This window comes from Ochotona curzoniae, unplaced genomic scaffold (genome assembly GCF_017591425.1).
Source record: "Ochotona curzoniae isolate NIBS_2020 unplaced genomic scaffold, NIBS_Ocur_1.0 contig_1, whole genome shotgun sequence".
Taxonomy (NCBI): domain Eukaryota; kingdom Metazoa; phylum Chordata; class Mammalia; order Lagomorpha; family Ochotonidae; genus Ochotona; species Ochotona curzoniae.
The window spans coordinates 36159276-36178319 of record NW_024464918.1 but is presented as its reverse complement, the minus strand read 5'-3'; the positions used below and the strand labels follow the sequence as shown (position 1 = coordinate 36178319).

At 55.4% G+C, this 19044-nt stretch overlaps 1 protein-coding gene across 1 annotated transcript in view; it reads left to right on the top strand.

The window, feature by feature from the left end:
• Positions 1 to 19044, top strand: part of FSTL4 (follistatin like 4) — a 274942-nt gene that overhangs the window by 233633 nt on the left and 22265 nt on the right. Inside the window, exons 6-7 of the mRNA XM_040976580.1 lie at positions 5112 to 5278; positions 14740 to 14860. Of these exons, the coding sequence (XP_040832514.1) occupies positions 5112 to 5278; positions 14740 to 14860 (288 nt within the window). The remainder of the gene's footprint in view (positions 1 to 5111; positions 5279 to 14739; positions 14861 to 19044) is intronic.

The window sequence follows — 19044 nt, the reverse complement described above, 5'->3', positions numbered from 1 at the left end:
CAGAGCCTCAGTTCCCCTGACCCCTGAGTGGGAACAGTCCTACCAGTAGCCCATAATGCCTGACCCTGCAGGGTTGCTGGGTGGGAACGGGAGATGATGCCCTACATTCAGACTGCAGCCCCACCTCTTAAAGTCACCCCACTGTTAACTTCTGAAAGATAATTACTCCAACCTTGTGGTGGGTGGAATTTCTCACTCTTCTCTGGGTTTGTGCCCAGCTGCATGCAGCCCAGGGTTTCCCAGGGAGAGGCCCTCGCAGCCATCCATGTCAGCAGGGTGGGCAGGTCCAAGACGCAGTAAAAGCATAAGCTGGTTTTCTGCCAGTTTTTTGCGTGCAGGTTGTCACATCCTGGGTGTGTTTGGATAAGGAAAGCTTCTCCAGGAAGGGGTGCCACTGTGGCCCAGCATGACCAGCAAGCCAGGGGAAACCCAGGACACACTTTGGCAGAGCATCCCAATTACACAGCTCCATTGGAGCAGTGGGAGATGAGGCTGGAAATAAGGCACTCATTGGCCTTACGTGCCAGGAGAGGAGCCCACTCCCTACCCAGAGAGCCAGAGCAGAGAGACCACTGCCTGCCACCAGGTCATGAGGTCCTGGCCTGGAGCAGCTGCAGGGGTGTGAGGAAGGGCTGCCGGCGGCTGTGCCCACAGGGAGAGGAGGAGCAGGTCTTGACCCTCTCGTCCTTACAGTGCCCACCTTCAGCCAGCAGCCCCCTCCCACAGCAAGCATCCAGTACTGCCACCGCCACCAAGAAGTAATTTACTGTGGGTCAAGATGTGGAGATTTCCAAGCTGACAGATGGCAAAGGAATGTTTGGCGAGGGAGCGGGAGGCATTTTTCTTACCGAGCTCTGTCCTTGGACAAAGCATTCGTTACACAGCTCTCTCTGGAAGATAATTTAAGGAGCCTACTCAAGAGGCAGAGAGAGAAATGCACCGAGCCAGGGGGAGAGATTTCTCATATTTTTGGCCCTTAGCACTGCCATGGACCTGCCTGACATGGGAGAGGCCCCCACCTTCACCACCAGCCACCACCCACATCCAGGCCCCTGCCCCTGTCTCCTTTAGAGCTCTTCCTGCCTGCCCTTCTCACTCAGAGCCTGCTGCACGTGCTTTCACGTCCCCACAGCTCCATCAAGACACTGGGGGCCCACGTGACGCTTCTGTTGCAATCTCTGTCCCAGTCCACCAGCAGGTCATGGCCACAATGGACACTGTGCCCCTCTCCGGCTCCTCCTTGTCCTCCCCCATCAGAAAGTTGACCACCTTTTCCTGCACCTGACCACGGTGTCACCAGTTGAGGAGTGGCTAGCCTTCAATCCTGAACCCCTCTCCCAAGGCGCTCCTTGGAGACCCCCTCCTGCAGGTGAAGAGAACACTCCACCGATGAGGGCAACCTGAGAGGCGGACATGGATCTGCACAGTGCCCAGTCCTCAGACACACAGGCAGGCTCCCCTGAGAGGGCAGTCAGGCCTATGGGAACAGACAGCCTGGAACCTGGCATCACAGGGCAGGCTTCAGACCTCTACCCTCCTGCCCCTTGTAAGCGGAAAAACCCTGAGCTTCCGGCTGGCAGACCTGGGCCCGTGTTGCCTGCCAGTGCATTCTCACTATATGCTGGCACGTGCTGAGTGCCCAGTGGTGACTGCTGACTGAGGCTAGGGAGGCTAGCTCATCGCTGGCTTGCTTAATCACTCTTCCCTGAGTGCCAGGCACTGTATGAAGTGCTGCGGGTACAAATGGAAGAAAGCAGGAAATGTATTTAGTGCAACGTGTATAGATATGTGTTCACTCCAAAGAGCAGAACTTGGAGACTGAACTGTTGCAAAGGCTGAAGTAACCCCAAGCAACATGGGTCTGTTTGAAAAATTAGCCCACAGACCTGCAGGTAATTAGTAGGCTTTATGGACAACATGAAGCAAGCAAGTGAGAATAGGACAGCAGCAGAAAAAACTCTAAGCAGGTTATGCCTAACAGAGCAGGGTGTGTTGGAGGAGTGCAGATAACCTCTTGCGTGACTTTGGAGCGAGTCAGACTGGCCCCGAGCCACCTACACAAGCCGGCTACAGTCAGTGCACAAAGCATGCACTCCAGGCAGAAAGCTCCATGATGCCCGTGCCCTGCTGCCACTGCACATATCAGCAGGTGTTGGGAAGGGGCCCCGAGTGGCAGCTCCGTGGAGGGAGCAAAGGCAAAAAGCACATGACACCCAACCCCTCCCCACCACCAACAGCAAAAACACAGCTAGTTCCAGTCACCTGCCAGGGCAAGCCAAAGAAGCGGCACTCAGCAACCACCAATTGAAGTCACAGGGCATGCAGGCTCTACCTTGAGTTCTCCCCGACTCACCATCTTGGGTGGCTCCCAGCGCCCCTCAGGGGCTCAATCCCGGGGAGAGCAGTGTGAGACAAAGCTGTCGTGAAGGAGCTGTGTCAGTCCCTGGCCCAGGACTCCCTCCATATTGCCCATAGGACCCTTGCAGTGAGGGGCAGGCATTCAGGATTGTAGCGAGGGTGTGGCCAGGTCAGCTGCCTGGTGGGCCTCTGACCGCTGTCGTCCCCAAGAGCATCCCTGAGCAACATGGTGCCTACTTCCCTGCCCTGCTTGCTCTTGCCATAGCCCGGGAGGCCATCTCACCTTTCCCTCTCCCAGAGGTCACCCCAGGTGATCATGGCCTTGGTCATAGCCCTTGGAGGCCATGGGGGCCATAGGAGGGGCTTGCTCACAGATGAGAGTAGGAGGAGGGGGTTCCATGGCCGTCAGTCACTTCTGGGAAATACAGAGACAAAGTTAATCCGATAGAACACATATTTAAACCTTAGACGGTCCAAATATGTGCTGTTTGGTTCATTCTTGTGTAGGCGACAGGGGCAGATTTGCCAAGGTACAGTCTGTTTGCCCACTCATCCTGTCTTTCCCCACCATCTGCAGGTGCGCATGGTTGATGAAGACCCCCCCCCAACTGCTCACTTGCACTGTTTTTTTTGTTTTTGTTTTTGCTTTGTTTCTTTGTGGTACAGGCCCCCTGCCTACTTCTAAAATAGCTTGAAATATATGACTTTGTAGCCACATAGAGGAGGGGCTCTATATTTGCAAGTGAGAGCCCATACCCAGAGCCTGGTGTTTAGCGCCCTGCCTGGCTGCCTTGGCTCTCCATCTCCCTGCCAATACTCCCCCTTTCTGATTCTGGAGGCAGTGGTTCTCAGGCCTTGGGCTCCACAGAACCCCCCTGGGATACCTGTGAAAAATGGCATGCTCCCATCCCCCCACCACCTGAGAGCCTGTGGCAGCCCCAGGACAGGCATCTGTGCTGCTCACCCACCCTGGGAATGGAACCTAGAGCCCAGGGCCCAGGAGTGGCCCTGCCTCCTCCAGGGACTCCTTCTGGCTGGAGCTGGTCCACCAGAGCTCAGACAGGAAGAGAAAGTAATTAATGTGGCTCCCACCACAGCCGCAGCCAACAGTCACTACATCGCAGAGCATAGTCCAGCTGACATGGAAGTCGCACTCTGTGTGAGAAATGAGCTAGGTGTATCCCACACACACCTGTGTCCCCGCTGCTTCCAGAGTGACTCCTGTCAGTGCAACCACCGCTGCAAGACCTGCTGCTCACTGTGCCGTGGGCACCACGGCTGAGGCTGGCCCTGGCCTGGGCTCCCAGCCTGAGGTCAGGATGCTCCCATGGGAAAAGCCATTGCCACCAGGAGACCCGTGAGCTGTGAGTCCTGAGGGCCTACAGGGTATCGGAGAGCTGGGAAGTTCTAGCAAAATCTTTCTCTGTGCTATAAAGCTCCCCAGCCTGGCTCTGGGCAGAGCCAGGGTCTCCTGTGGGGTGCCTTGGATTCATGACTCGGGGAGTGGCAGGCAGCAGGTACCACAGTATTAGGGAGGAGGTGAAAATACGTGCTTTGGGTGTCTAGCAGCACCTGTCACTCAGGGCCTGTGTTCCATCATGGGGGGCTCCTCACCATGAGTCATGCTTCTCCTGTGTGGGATGGACCCTCCCCACTGTTTTGTCTCTCCATGCATCCATCCGGCAGGTCCTGGGGAGATATGTGTGCATTCAGAGTCAGTGCTGGGAGGAGCGTTGTTGCGTGGGTCAGATCTTGGGAGCTGCTGTCGGTATACCTGCTGTGTCATGCAAGGGTGAGAGGCTGGGAGCACTGATGTGCCACCTGCAGGGGTGCATGGCCTGCTCACAATGCATGGCACCCAGCCGAGTTTCAGAACTCAGTCCCCAACTCCAAGTTTGGCTCCCAAGATTTGTTTTTTAGTGGAAGTGGAGGGCGCAGGAGGGTTGCATCTCAGCCAGGACTCCCTCTGTGTCACCAAGTAAAAAGAGTGAATAGCACTTCTGACATTTTTGCTGGCATCCCCCAGTCCCCTAAATTGGCAGGTATGGGAGGAGGACATGAGAAGCCCTCTGGGCAACAGGCTGGCAACTCTCCCTTCCAACTAGGGGCTATGCAGGCATTTGAACAGCGTGCGTCTCATCTTCATAAATCCTGAAAATTTCTCAAAGCCTGTGTTTGCAGGGGGATGCTTGAGACCCCTCCCAAAAGCATGAGCAGTCTCCCTGCCCATTACAGAGAATAAAACAGCAAAGATTATCAGTCCATGGGCGGCCTGCAGTGCATCAGCGAAAAAAACCACGAAAGGCTCCCATCTGTGCATGGCCACAGACCAGAAATCAGAAATCCAAAATGACATCCAAGCTAACCACAACTTTCAAAGGTCAGACAGTTTCCTCCCTGGACCCCAGACTGTGCAACCTTTGCATTGCCCCCAGAGAAGCCTGTCAGCCCACCCAACACACCTTGACTACACTTGGCAACACTCAGGCCTCATTAGCCCAGGCCACTCCCACGAGGGTGCCGCACAGCTGCTCCCCAGCCCCTCCCTTGATGCCGCCATGGCACCTGCAGCTCTGCTCACAAACCCACACCTCCCATTGCTCCCCTGCTCTGTCCCTGCAGAAGCATTCCTCCGTACAGGTCACCAGCACCCTACAACCCGTTCTCAGTGCCTGCCCTTAGATCAGTCTGCAGTCACTAGCCTTGGAATCAGATGGCCCTGGCCCTGACCTCCTGCTCCCTTTTCCCTGCAGATGTGGTACAGCTCAGCCTCGCACCCGAGGACAGGGTGAGTGTGACCACGGTGACCGTGGGGCTAAGCATAATGCTCACCTGTGCCATCCGTGGAGCCCTGAGGCCACCAATTGTCTGGAAGCGCAATGGGCTCACCTTGAACTTCCTGGACTTGGAAGACATCAACGTAAGTCACCAAAGTGCATGTGTACATCCCAGGGCTGGGGGTGAGAGACATCCCACAGCAGTGTCACATGCTTAGGTGGAGATCCAGACACCGGATGGTCAGCAGCCTGGCACCATGGCCGGTGCAAAAGGGTGTGCAGTCAAGGCAGGGCAGGAGGACTCTGCCAGGGCCTGCATGTGGCTGAGAATGGACTGGGCAAAGGAGCACGCTGTGTGCTTTGTTCACATGGCTCAGAGGGTGGGTCAGGAGCCGAAAGAGGATACAGCCAGGCAGCAGGTTTGGGGAGACCCAAAAGGGGAAATTGTGGGTCTTTACAGCTGGGCAAGGGGAAGGGTAACCCCTGTGAGGGAGCTAGGCTGGGAGTTTGCAGGGTTTGAGGGGCTGGAGGGCAGGTGCCAGGTGAGACTAGCTGGGCCAGAGGGACCCATGTTGGGGGTTTCTTTGCTGGGTGATAAATCAACTAGAACTGCAGGGAGCAGAGAACCTCTGAGCTCCCGAGGCTAATGTGGGGTGCTTCTGATGATCCTGGAGGCCGGGGTGGGGCCCAGCAGGCAGGGTGGGGCCCAGCATCACTGGTAAAAGCTCTGTGAATTTTAATAACTCCTTAGCCTCCTTACCCCCAATGACATCTTCCATGCAGAGAACAGCATCAGTGGTCCCTCCCTTCTGGGGGCTTAAAGATGACAGGGAATAAGTTACATTTGATTGATTGGTTCAGGTTGGACACTGGGATAATTAAGCTTCATCAAAGTTCATGGGAGAAGACAGGATGAGTTCACTCACTGAACTGCCAGGAAAACTACCAGGTCAGGGGTTAGAAAAACAGGGATCCAGTCTCTGGCAGAAGGGAGGCAGCCCTGGCCACCTGGGCTCAGAGCAGAACAGGTGGACCCCAGCAGGTGCTCGCCCTGGGGGAAAAAACATGTGTAGGATGAGTGCTCAGTTCCTACCAACACCGCTGAAGAGCTGCAGAGGGGTAGGGCACAGGGAGCTGGCCTAGGCCATCCGACCCCATGGGGAGGACCAGCACAACAACCAGGTGCCCAATAGACAGAGGCCAGTGTGGGCTCCCTGAGACAGCACAGGAGGCAGTGAGGCCCCAACCCCGCCCACCCAGCCCTTGGGGCCAACAAGCTCAGCCCATGACTTCCATGATCACTTCCTGCTGAGTCGGCTTCCTGGAAGAAGGCCCCGTGGGAAACGCTGCAGGTGCCAGCGAAGTTGCACTCTGAAACTCTCCAGGCCTATTTGTCTATATCCTTGAGATCACTGGGCAGGGGGATAGACAGCAAAAGGGAGTCCCTCTGGAGGGTTGCCCCTGGGCAGAGATGGCCAAGGACTGTCCTGTGCCCAGCCTCAGCACCATGGCCAGGGCAGTTCCCTTGCAACTTCCCCTTGTGACATGCTCCCTGCATCCCCTATGTCCTGGTGTGTGAGTGGGACACAGGCTTTTTGTCCTCTGGCTTGAGATGGCCCAGGCTTGTCAGAAACCTTGGCTAGAAGGGGCAGTGTCCAGGTTATAAAGACCAGAGTGTGTGTGTGTGTGTGTGTGTGTCTGTCTGTCTGTCTGTCTGTCTGTCTGTCTTGGGGTGCATGGGTTTACACCGAGCCAGGTCTCACAGCAAGGCGTGTCAGCCCATGATTGGCTAGCAGTGACTGCATCCATACTAGGACAGGGCAGCTGACAATTGTCCGAGCACTCCCGGTGCTCAATTTAAAGATGTCAGAAATGAGGGCCGAGGCAAAACTCCACCTAATGTACTTGCCATCAGTTAATTAAATTACTTTGAGTGGTTTTCCCCTCCCTCCAATCTGCCTGCAGCACCAACTCAATTGCATTTCTCCTCTTCACAATAAGGTTAGCAATTTGGATAATTGTGGGTGCAGCCAGAGATTAATGGCCCCTCGTTACCCAGCAAACAGCTGCTGCTGGTGGGTGAGTCAGCTTGCAAATGGGCAGGCTCTGTGCTGCTCAGAGACTCTCAAGTGGGGATGCAGGGCAGAGCCCAGTGCTGTAGGAACCCTGAGCTTGTGCGAGTAGACACACATAAACAGCGCGCGCGCACACACACACACACACACACACACACACACGAGACAGGCAGCCAGCTAGTGAAAGGCATGCTCAGGGGTCACAAGGTCCCAGGTTTGAGTCTCAGCTTTGCCACCTCCTACCAACTTAGTAACCTTAAAAATGACACTGGACTGCTCGCAGTTTCCCCATCTGTGAAATGGGAACAGAGAGCTGTAGCTCTCTTGCAGTCCTCCGTGAGGGTGACGTGAGAAGACAGCTGTCAAGTTCCTAGCACGTAGTGCCCCTGCTTACCACCATGACAGTGAACGTCAGCATGAGTGCACTGACCACAGCTGCTGTCCACTGGCGTGCTCAGCACCTTGCCCCCTGGGTCCCCAACAAGGAGCCAACAGCACCCCTAAACCCCTGCAGTTTGTAGCCAGGGACAGGGGCCACCCCACCCACATCAGCTGCCATGCATCTGGGAAGAGACACTGCCCAGACTCCCTCCAACCCTGCCAATCCAGAGGAGCCCTGGGTGAACTTTTGGTCATACTTGAGCCTGTGGGTGTGAACTGCCCTGCTTAGTGCCAGGCACCCAATAGGTCATCTTGAGTGGCAGCCCTACTAGGGACAGCCCCTGCAGAGGGCTGGAGCCAGGCCGTCGGCACCTGGGCAGTAGTTTTAGAGACAGGATCAGTCAGGGCCAAACAGCACTGATGGAGTAGAGGTCCCAGAGTTTCCCGAGCCTGGGCGTCTCAGCCCAGGGAGATGGAGCACAGCAGCAGGCGGGTCGTGAGTGCCTGGCCCGGCGCCCTGCTGGCAGGGAGCGCAGATCCGTCTTCAGAGCCCAGCCCGGGGAGGCGGGAGGGAAGTGAGAGCAGAGAGAGGTGCGGGCCTCCTGCCTTGGTTGTTCGTGTGAGACATCTTGATTGGCAACGAAATATTAATCACTTCTTGCACCAGTCTGTTAATGAGAAGCTTTCATGGGCAACAAAATATTAATTTGTCTTGTCTTATCTGTTAAGAATTCTGTTAATGAATTCAGTCGCAGGGCTATTACAGAATGCCATCCTTGCGACATGTGTAATTAAACTTTCCTGACTTGCAAACATCAAAGATGCCTTGAGCATCAGAATAGCATTTGATCAGAAGAAACTGCAACCCCTCTCGCCTGGAGCCAAATGAGGAGCGGCCACTGGGCTTCTGCGGGGGAGGAGGGCAGGTGGCGCTGCTGTCAGAAGCCCTTACGGCTCCCTCACCATGGCGCACACGTGGGCTCAGCCTTCAGAGTGGTTCGATCTGTGCCTGGGCATCTGTACCCAGCGCACAGAACAAACGCTGTGCCCAGCCTGCAGGGGAGCAAGCTCCCATCAACACCTGCTCAGGAGGCCTGAGGAAGGAGGGGCAGAAACAAGCAAGAGAGAGCAGTGTAGAGGGGTGGGAGCAGCCTCACAGCGCCCCTGTGGGCAGGGACAATCACAAATTTTTGACGTGGTCAGATGTGCACACAGGACTGCTGCACGAGTCCCGCCTAAAATAAAGTGTACATTCCAAGAAGGACCCACTTCATGAGGGACCCAGGAGCAACAACAGCCCTGCCTCTGCTCTCGGGGTTGGTCTCTCTGTCTCTCTCTGTCTCTCCGTCTTCCCTGGAGCTGTGCCCCCAGGCTAGCTGTGGCTCTCAGCCAGGGTTCTGTCTGGGGCTCCTGCCAGGGTACCTGAGGGACCTCAAAGCCACAATCAAATACCACCTGGCCCTGGTGTCGGGCCGCACCCTACCATGATGGCAGGAGAGCATCCTCTGAGCCTACAAGGTGCATGATGGCAGCTCCTGTTCGCCTGATGGGAAATCTATCGCCATGCTCCTGCTCCCAGGAGCCTGCAGAACGCACCTGTCATTGGCTCCCTGCTGAGCTGATAGCTGGCTTCTTGGCCCTACCTCCCCCTCAATCCCCTGCCCAGAAATCCACAGCCCACAGCCCCCCAATCCTACAGGAAGCTGCTAGGAGAAGAGGGCAGCCACACCCTGAGCCCTGCCTTCCTGGCTTGGGGGTACTTGCTGCCGTGGGCGCCAGAAACCCACAGCCCTGCCAGGTTCCAGGCAAAGGCCCAAGCTGGTCCTCCGGGAGAGTTCGTCCTCCAGATACCTGGGCAGTGAGGCAGAGATCCCATCAGGAAAGGGCTGGGCCAACCTTGGGACCTCTCCAGACCCCAAGCCCATACAGTCCTGTGACCAGCAGAGTCCCAGTAGCACATCCCAGCCCCACCAAGATATCAGGAGCACCAAGCCCTGTGCTTGCTCACCTGGACCCCAGAGCAGCTCCAGTCCTCAGCCCTGGCCCCCATGTTCCCCGGGGGCAGGGAATGCCACCTCACTTCCCACAGAAATGAAATACTCCAGACCCATTGCACACCCAAGCCCTCTAATTCTCTTGCCACCCAGATCCCATGGCTGCCGCTCCCCAAACCCAGCTAGCATGTGCATCCTTGGTGCCAGAATTCTTTTCTAGCATCATCGCCTTGCTGATGGCCACTCCACCAGGCCACGGAGTCAGAAGGATTGGAGCCCTGGCCCTGGGCCACAGCCAAGCCCCACAGCCTGGGTTCCTTGCTTGTGGGATACAGCTGGTGTGGTAACAGCTTTGCCCCATGGCCAACAGGGTGTGCTTCCTGCAGTAATGCCACCAACATGGGATGAGGGGCACTGTGTGTGTGGCCCTGCGAGTCTCATTAGCCAGCTAGCACCAGCAAGGAAGGGGAGCAGCAGATTCAGAGAGCAGCGTGGGGTTGCCTGGTCAGGATCTTCTCTGTGAGAAACTTTCTCTGTTGCATTCTCTCATTTTTCTTTAACAACAAGCTCCATACATTTAAAATGACTTGAAAGAGCTCCTGGTTTGCAACGTGTTGGATTTTTCCTCCCTGAATCCCACTATCTGTGCTTTCAGCTGTCGCAGGCGGGGTGCGGTGATAAAAGCAGAGAAACAAAACCCATTAGAAGAAAGTATTTGTGGCCGTGTTTGAAGGATGTGTTAAAAGGTTCACTTTCTCCCCGTACCCAAATGGTGTAAAACGGGAACAAATAATTCTAATGAAGCATATGCTCTCAGCTAGCTCCTCTTTGGAAGTGAGTTATTAAGAAAGACCAAAAGAAGATGATTGAGGAGCTCACGAGTCATTTAATTTTTATTGTCTCACTACGAAGCAGTCATGGATCCGTTGTGAAAAGATGAGAGGCGTTTGATTAGCATGGAGAGCTATTTGCAACATGACAGACGGCAGTGGTAGCTTCTGCATTAAAATAATCTCATTAAATGCTTGGGTACATGGTGTTTGAGAATCCAGGAAAACACCGTTATTGGGCCGATTCTCCCCAGTCAATAGTCAAAGCCCCAGTTGTACCCAAACATCTGGGGCTTTGAGCATTTGGGTGAATCCCAGACGCAAGGGGTGCTGTCTGGGAGAAGGAGCCCTGAGCCTAGGGTGTGTCCATCTCTGCTTCTCCCGGGTGACCCTGCTGCCCCCATACGGTCCCAAGACCCCAGGCCAGGACTGCCAGGAGCTGAGGGCAAAGTCCAGCCCTTGTCTCTGGGTGAGGTTAGTCCTTTACTGGCCATTCTTCCAGATGACATGACCAGCACCTCTGTTCACTCAGCAAACAGTAACAAGCTCCAGTGAGGTGTCGGCAGCACCCCTTAGCACCCACAGTCATGGGCAGCCGCTGACCACAGGGAACGGTCCTCCCCTCCCCTGACTCCCTCGCCTCAGCCTAGCACAGGCATAAGCAGGGCAGAGCCCGGGGCTGTCACACTAAACAACTAGTCCAGCGCTTCTTCCCTGGGCTCTCAGCTGCGCAGGGAAGCCACCACTCTGAAGATGGCTGCTCAGGTCCCTGTAGAGAGGCAAACCTGTCCTCCGAGGGAGGGGAGACAGAAGCGGCTGGGCACCCCAGGCAGTCAGGTGGTCAGCTGTAGAAAGCCAGGGTGTGGCAATGCAGCATACACCCCTACATCCAAATTGAAGAGGGACTCGCAGTGAAACTGTTGAATGTATCCTGGCAATAGGATACTAGACTCTCTACTGTTATCCATGCCTAGAATGTCAGGATACACTTGAATGGCAGAGTGATAGACTTATGACTGTTCATGAAGGACAACACGTTGTAATAATAAAAGGGAAAGCAATGGGGGTGGGAAACCTGCAGAGGGGAAGTTCCAGAGCCTATGAAACCTATAGAACTGTATCACAAAATAATAATTCATGAAAGAAAGCAAACCAGGGTGTGGATGCATGTATGTGCAGGTGTATGTGTTCCTAGGTACTATGTGTGTCTGTGCTGGCAGATGGCACGTGTCACTTGGTCCTGACTTGGTTCAGATCATGGGCAGGGGTGCCCACATGTGAACAGTAAACACACCCATTGCCAAGGCGCTGCTTATCACATGAGTCTGGGTGCCCTGTGGTCAAGCGGGCATGTGGAATGCTGGGAAAATGACACTCCAGGGACCAGCGTCGAGCTGGTGTTGAGGGAAGATCCTTACCTCCTCCTCCCAGTAGCCAGCCAGGGAACCCCAAGGTAGAAAGCTCTGAATGAATGTCCCCAAACTGAATTGTAACCATGGCTTTGGCAGTATCGTAAACCTCAGCTCCAATACCATGTTTGTGTCCCCAAGAGGAACCCTCAAATCAACACATGGCTGACCCCTGACGTTCACGGGTCACGGTGCCAACACCCCCATCTCAAGCCTGCTTAACTGTCATTTAGTGCTTAAGTCTTGTGTCATTATCCTCTTTAATGAGGGCAGATTCTTGGATGTTTAAAAGATGAAAATTACATCTTTGAGTAGAATCATCTCTTTCCCAACAGCAGATTCATAGAATAGTCTAATCTGGCATCTGTTTATTTCTGGAAGCAAGCTTGCTTTTGCTAATCCATTTCTTTGCACCAGAATAATAATAATAAAAAAAAAAAGGAACGCTCTCCATAAAAAGACAATTACAGAGATGCAATCAAGCACTGACAATGCCATTCAGACACGTCTCAGAGAACATTCAGGAGAGGAAAGATTGCAGGTTTCGTTTTATATAGCTTCTTATAAATCAATTTTTAAAGTAATCTGCTTGCATACAACAAGGTAGATTTTATTTCTGTAGCCAGTGTTCACATCCAGAAAACAATATGCACTTGGCCGTATAATTACACGGCGCTGATTGTTTTAGTTGAGAGACATTATTCTATTTACTGCCGGCTTGGGTTTCCTGTGGAGCCTGGGCCACAGGCCGGTGATGTGCTTGATGCTTCTGGAAGCATCCAGCAGGTCCTCACGTCCTCCTGGGAACAGCACAATTACTCAGGAGTCAGGTCTCCGCTGCCGGACACACCAGCAGCACAAGCTGAGGGCTTGGTGCTTGGCCAGCTAGGGAAAGCCAACAGAGGTCACACAGCCCTGACAGTGGCACTGGACACATCAATGCCATCTGGGGTCCTTGTATGAGCCGCTGCCCCTGCTCCACTGCTTTAGCTCAGCCTTCTCTTGGGTCCACCACACGTGCCCTGGCCAGAGGAAGGCACAAGAGCCAAGAGGCCCTTCCAGGGCTGCAGATGGAGGCATGTGGGGGCACGAGGGACCAGCCCGGAGACCAGTCCTCTGCCTTGGCCATTGGCCAGCTCGTCTGACACAGACTAGGTGAACAAAAAGGCAGGAGGTGGCACCTCGGTGGCCAAGGAGCCAAAACCGGACACGGCCACTGCAGATGGCCCAGCCTGGTGCCCTGCAATTCATTCACTCCACAGTTAGGTAATCGAGGGCCTGTGTGTGCAGGGCGCACAACACAGGAATCCCCCGACCCTATAGCAGGCTCACGTCCCATGGGGAATCGCTCAGTGAATTCCTGAGCGACATCAGAGCAACAGCAAGTACCAGAGGTCCCAAGGCAGGAGGCGCCCAATCTGGACGAAAGACTGCTGTGCAGGAAGGCGGCTGCAGAGGGGCAGGGCAGGGGGCAGTCTCCCCACCCCGCGGGTCATGGGGCAGGGGTAGAGAAGATCCAACTCCAACGGTTCTCTTAAGGGCAGCTCAGCTTCCACCCTCAAACACCAGATTTTGGCTTGTTTTAGGCTGGGTCTTCTGGTGGTGTGTGTTTGTTTTTCTGGTACCCGTGGGGCATTGGTTCTAGGTCTCTCCACAGACCCCCCCCCCAAAACCCACAAATGCTCAGGACCCATGCCACATGGGGCGGCTAAGGAGCTGCCAAGCCCCTGGCCCTTTCCCCACAAGGTGGGGCTGCACCCGGCCTCCAGCCCTCAACCAAGGTATCACCCGCCTCCAAGACTGCAAGGAAAACAGATTTTTCTGGAGACTTAGGCTTTGATACTCAACACAGCTCCTCAGATTAGAAGTGTCTTGGCCAAGGGATAGGCTAGCCAGCCGTGTTCTGTAAGCCACACAGGCGCGAGCACTTTAAGACTGCGGTAGGACACAGGACGAATCAGCTGTTCCTGTTTTATGGTTATTACTGAGGCTTCCCGTGAAGGGTAGGGACGGGGCTCCTGCAAGCGGAGCCAGGCTTCTCTGCATGTCCCAGGATGGTTTCACTCCCCAGCAGCCCACACTTGGTGCCCATGTTGCCTGGGGTAGGTGTGCTGGCATTGTGCTTGGTGCCTCGTGCTCCGTGGGAGAGCTGATACAGCCGGAAGCCGCCGCCTGCCGCCCTTGCCTGCACACTGACCCCATGAGGCTGCTGAACCCACAGAGCCACGGCTTTCACACCGCTTCCTGCGCAACCTCCCCAGCTCTCTCTGAAGGCCCTGCCCTTGATTTCCGGTAGCTCCGATTTCTTCCTGGTTCTAGTCCCTTCTCTTGGGTCTCCCCGCTCTCTGCCAGCTGCCTGGAATCCTCCTGGGCCTCGGGTGACATCTAAATCAGCAGTAAGCCAACTGCAGCCACTGGGCCACATGCAACTTGACGTGACCTTTCACCGGGGCCCGGCCACACTCCCTCACTTAGGTCTGGCAAGGGCTGTCCTCGCCAGGGAAGTAACCAACAGAAGCCATGGAAGCCAGAAAACCGAAAGGCTTTACTCACTAGCTCTAAAAGAGGCCCTCCCTCCAGGAACTTTCAGGTGGGGAAGATTCCAGCAGAGGGGGCCCATAGGCCTCATTAGATGAAATGGAGAACAGGTGCATTGGGCGGGGAGCTTGCTCCAGGCTTCCTGTAGGAAGTAGCAGGGCAGCCAGACTGGGAGTGGGCAGCCAGCAATGTGCAGAGCAGAGGCATGGCTGCCAACCTGAGCATGGCCCTGCAGGCCACTCTGGCTGAGCCAGGACAGGCACACGAAGCTGCGTGCTCCTGAGGACTTGTGTGTAAACCCCCCACACCTACTCTGTGTGGGGGCTTATCTTTCTTTCATCTTCCTCCCACCTCAACCACCACCGCCGCCTGCACAGGACTTCGGCGAGGACAACTCCCTGTACATCTCCAAGGTGACCACCGTCCACATGGGCAACTACACCTGCCACGCCACCGGCCACGAGGAGCTGTTCCAGACCCACGTCCTGCAGGTGAATGGTTAGTAAACAGCGCCACGCGTGTTGTCCCCTTTTGTGCTGCCTGCGGCTACCCCCACCCCCTCCGTCAGCTTCCAGAAAACTGTGTCTCCCCAGAATTATCGCTCTCCTAAATGAAGGAGAGGCAGGGCATGGAGGACAGAACATGCGGGCTCGTGATCATGGCTGGCATCAACCAGAGCTGCCTTGGAGGAGGCTTCCCCACAGGCAGCACGGCCTGGCTGAGCAGGGGTGGGTCCCGGAGCCATGGCCTGTGCAACTCGGAGGCAGGCTTCGCTGTAGCCATGATGCCCTCTCCCTCACCCAGGGCTCAGCCGGGATAGAGACCGGGCAGATTTGGGGGCTCAGCTCTGACCGGCGTGAGCCCCGTGTTCTCTGCATCTCAGTAATGGGCTGCAGCTGCAGTGGCTCCCTCAGCCAGGGCTCTGCAAGCCCTTGCTTTGGTTGGTTTCTCCCTGTTTGGTGTTTTATAGTGGGTGAGTTTGAGTGAGGTCGCTTGCCTAAGGTTCCCAACAAGACCTAGAGGCCATGTTGTGACCTCTGTGTCACACCACTGGTCACATCAGCTGGCCCCAACTACAAACCCACAGGTCAGTCTCCTCACAGTTCCGTGTGTGGCAGGTCAGCCCAGAGACCAGAGCCTTGTCTGGTCAGACCCAGCTGGCCCAAGCAATTGTTAATGCGGAAGGGAGTGGTGGCGAAGTTGCCAGATGGTTGCTGCTGCTGGCTAATGTGGCTAATCATCCCAGGATGATGTGCTGGGGAGGCACAGTGTCATGGGGCTCACCTTGCTTGGCTATTGGATGCAGGGAGTCGAGTCGCTGAAGGATATGGTACAAGTTCAGCTTCTCTCCACGTTTACTCAAGAGGAAGTTTTGAGGCTTTTCATGTCTGTACCTGCCTCGATCACATCCCTGAGGTCCAGGCAGGACTCCTGAAATGTCTCCAGCACCATGCAGTCGGCAGCCTGGGAAGGGGATGCGCTAAGATCACTGGGCATAGGAGGCAGGTGTCTGCCTCGCTTAATCCACTCGTTGCGCCGTGTCCACGGCTCTGGCTAGGCTGTCAGCTGGTTCTAGTTCCAGGAGCTCATAAGGTCTAGGGCTCAGGCTGACTCCCAGGCTCTTGGGCTCGGCATTTGGATGCACCCTGGAGTGGGCATGGCATTGTCTGCCAAGGACGCGAAGACGTGGCTGCTGACCTGGGATGGGACAGAAGGTTCTGGAAGCACTGCAGAGGTTCAACTAGCTGTGTTGGAATTGGACAGAGTTATGGTTGCTTTGGTGTGTGAAAGTTTTGCAAGGAGACTAGCACAAGGAAACTGGGTTCCAAGGGATGAAATGGTTGTGCCGGACTTCCCGTGGTTGCTAAACCCTGAACAGGTCTTGAGTCTCAAGGACAGGCTGAGACAGTGTGTGTCACTGTTGGAGGATTCAGACCTGGGATGCAAACATGTTCCGTGGACAGCTGTTCGAGTCGCTATGAGCAACACACGGGGCGAGGGTGGGGCGGGGTGCGGGAGCCCTGCCTTGTCTGGTTTGTCTTTGTGCCTTGCGTTGTGTTGAGACCTGGTTAGCAATAGCCACCCTGCTCAGTATCTGTTGGAAGAGCACACCAGTGAGGGTCAAGTTGGCTCCTCCCCTCAAAAGCCCTAAATTAGGAACTTATATGGCATGGAGCCACCAGCTCCCGGGCAGCCCAGCAGATCCCTGCTGCTGCTGGGGGAGAACAGGTGTCTGCAGAGGCCCCCTGAGGTGGTGGGCACAGGCAGCTTCACAGACGGCAGCTCTGGGAGCCCCAGGAAGACTGTGACGTTGATCTGACCTTGGGACTTGATCCTTTTCACGGTCCACCCTAAGCATGAGTAGAAAAATGAAAGATGGCCCCAAACAGCATGAATAAATCTCAGGGCAGCTGCCCAGCTGAGCCACTGGATTAGTCCCTGCCTGGCCCGATGGAGTGGAGGAAGTGCCTCGGCCGTGCACACAGGGAGTGATGTCCCATGTCCTTGTTCCTTCATCTCCTTCTCCGTGTTGGAGGGAGCACCCACAGGGCCCCGGTCGGTTACCTGCCGGCTGGTCTGAAGAGCTCAGGACACTGTGTGGGCACCAGATGGAGTCACCAGAGGAGTCACCCAGGCAGGGAGCTCTTTCACTCCGGGCTCAGCATGGGATCCCGCCCGGAGTTGGTGGCCCCTCAGAGCGTGTCCAGCCCATTTTGTAGATGGGAAAATCAAGGGCCAGAAAAAACTTCCTAAGCCAGAAATCAAACAGTACTGGCTGCTTCTCCACGGGAGCCCTGGCAATGGGGACAGGACCCTGTGCACAGGCTGGGCTGTACCTCTCGGTATTTCACTTCCTGGGACTCTACCCTGCTGGACCAGGGAAAACCCTTCTTGCAGGAAGCAACTTCTGATCTCACCATGAGCGGGCCGTGCCAAAAGCCCGGACTGCCCAGGGATGAGTGCAAATGCTGACAAGATTGATAGCTTTGTGCATACTCCCTCATTGCTTTCGTAGAAAGAAGCAAGATCTTCAAACATAAATGATGAATTCATTAAATTGAAAACACCCTTGACCTCCCCCACAGCTCAGGCAAGCAGCAATTCCCTCCCGAAACACTACAATCACCCCCTTTCCCAGACACACTCTGCTCATTACCCCAGCTCGGCGCTTTTGTGTTGCTGCCTTACTTAAGGACATACTCGGGCTGCCTTCCACCTTGGCAATGACAGATGTTTCCCAGAGAAAATGGGCTTTTGTATTAGGTATCCAAAAGTTTCCACTTGATGGTTTTGGTACTCTTTGAGACCATGAACGTGTTTGCTCAGGATGCACTAATTTCTGATTATGCAAATTAACTCAGAATGAGGAGGAACAATCAGGACAAAAGAAAACAGGTGGGTCCCCACCGTGGTGCTGGCAGAGAGCTGTGGTCTGCACTTGCTTGGCCAGGCCAAGAAGGCGGTCTCTTTCCCCCACCGTCATCCCCACCCACACACCTCGTCCTTGCTCTCCCACCCTGGCCGCTTCTCAGGCCAGACCTGCCTGCTGGGAGACTGGCCCCAAGGCTGTGGCCTAATGGGAGCCACAGCTTTTGCTTGCAGGCACTGGAAGAGATGCTCCCATTGGGCCACAGCCTTTCACCTCAGCTGTAGATTCCGAGAGAGAGGCCTCAGCGCCCAGCAGGGACCTGGTTTGGTCCTGTAGCTGTGCAGAAGCTCCTTGCAGCTGTGAAGTAGCCGGCCCTCTTTTCCCCCAGCAGTCAGCTTGGGGAGCGACAAGCTTGCTGGCAGGGTCTCATGTTGCCAGGAAGTTGGCCTTCGCTGTCACAGACATCCTTGGTACAGGACATGGAGCTGGTAGACCTGGTGGCCCTTGGGTGCTATTGTATCTGCTATCTAGGACTCTGTGCACAGGGTCCTCCTGGTGCTGTAGGCTTGGCTGGGCACCCCTTGGGAGACACCGGATGGAGGCATGGTCCCCCAGCTCTGAGAGGGGTAGCAACAATGTCCTGTCCCTGGGAGCCCAGTCCTGCTGGTGGCTTGTGGCCCAGACCCTGCTGTTTCCCATGCCCATAGACACAGTTAGACTCACGTTATGCAGTGTGTCTTCCTCACCTCCCCTGCGCTGCTGCTCTCTTTGGCCCAGCCCTGCAGACTGCTCACCTCCCACAGATGTGCGGGCACCCCTGACTTCATGCTCACAGACCCCTCTCACCCACTGCCCTGGCTGTCAGCTACACCTGCTGCTGCTTCAGGGCTGTTGACTCAGCACTTCATTCACCCAGCGAATGTCTGCCAGGCCACAGTGCGGGCCTTAGGGATATGGGAAGACGAGAAGTCCTGCCCCTGTAGACTACGTCAGAGGGCAGAGTCCTTGGGAGGAAGCTTTGCGTTGTGAATGTTTGTAGTAATAGTAGCACTTGTTGTTTTTGATTTATTTGAAAGACGGAGGCTGGGAAAGAGCTTTTCCATCCACTGGTTCACTCTGAAATGGCCTAAACAGCAAGAGTTGGGCCAGGCTGAATCCATAAGTCCTGAATGCCATCTGGATCTTCCATATGGGTGGCAGAGGTCCAGGGACTTAGGCCATCTTCTTCCTGCTTCTCAGGTGTATTAGGAGGGAGCTGGCTAGGAAGTGGGGCAGCCTAAACTGGAGCCAATGCTCACAGGGGATGCCAGCA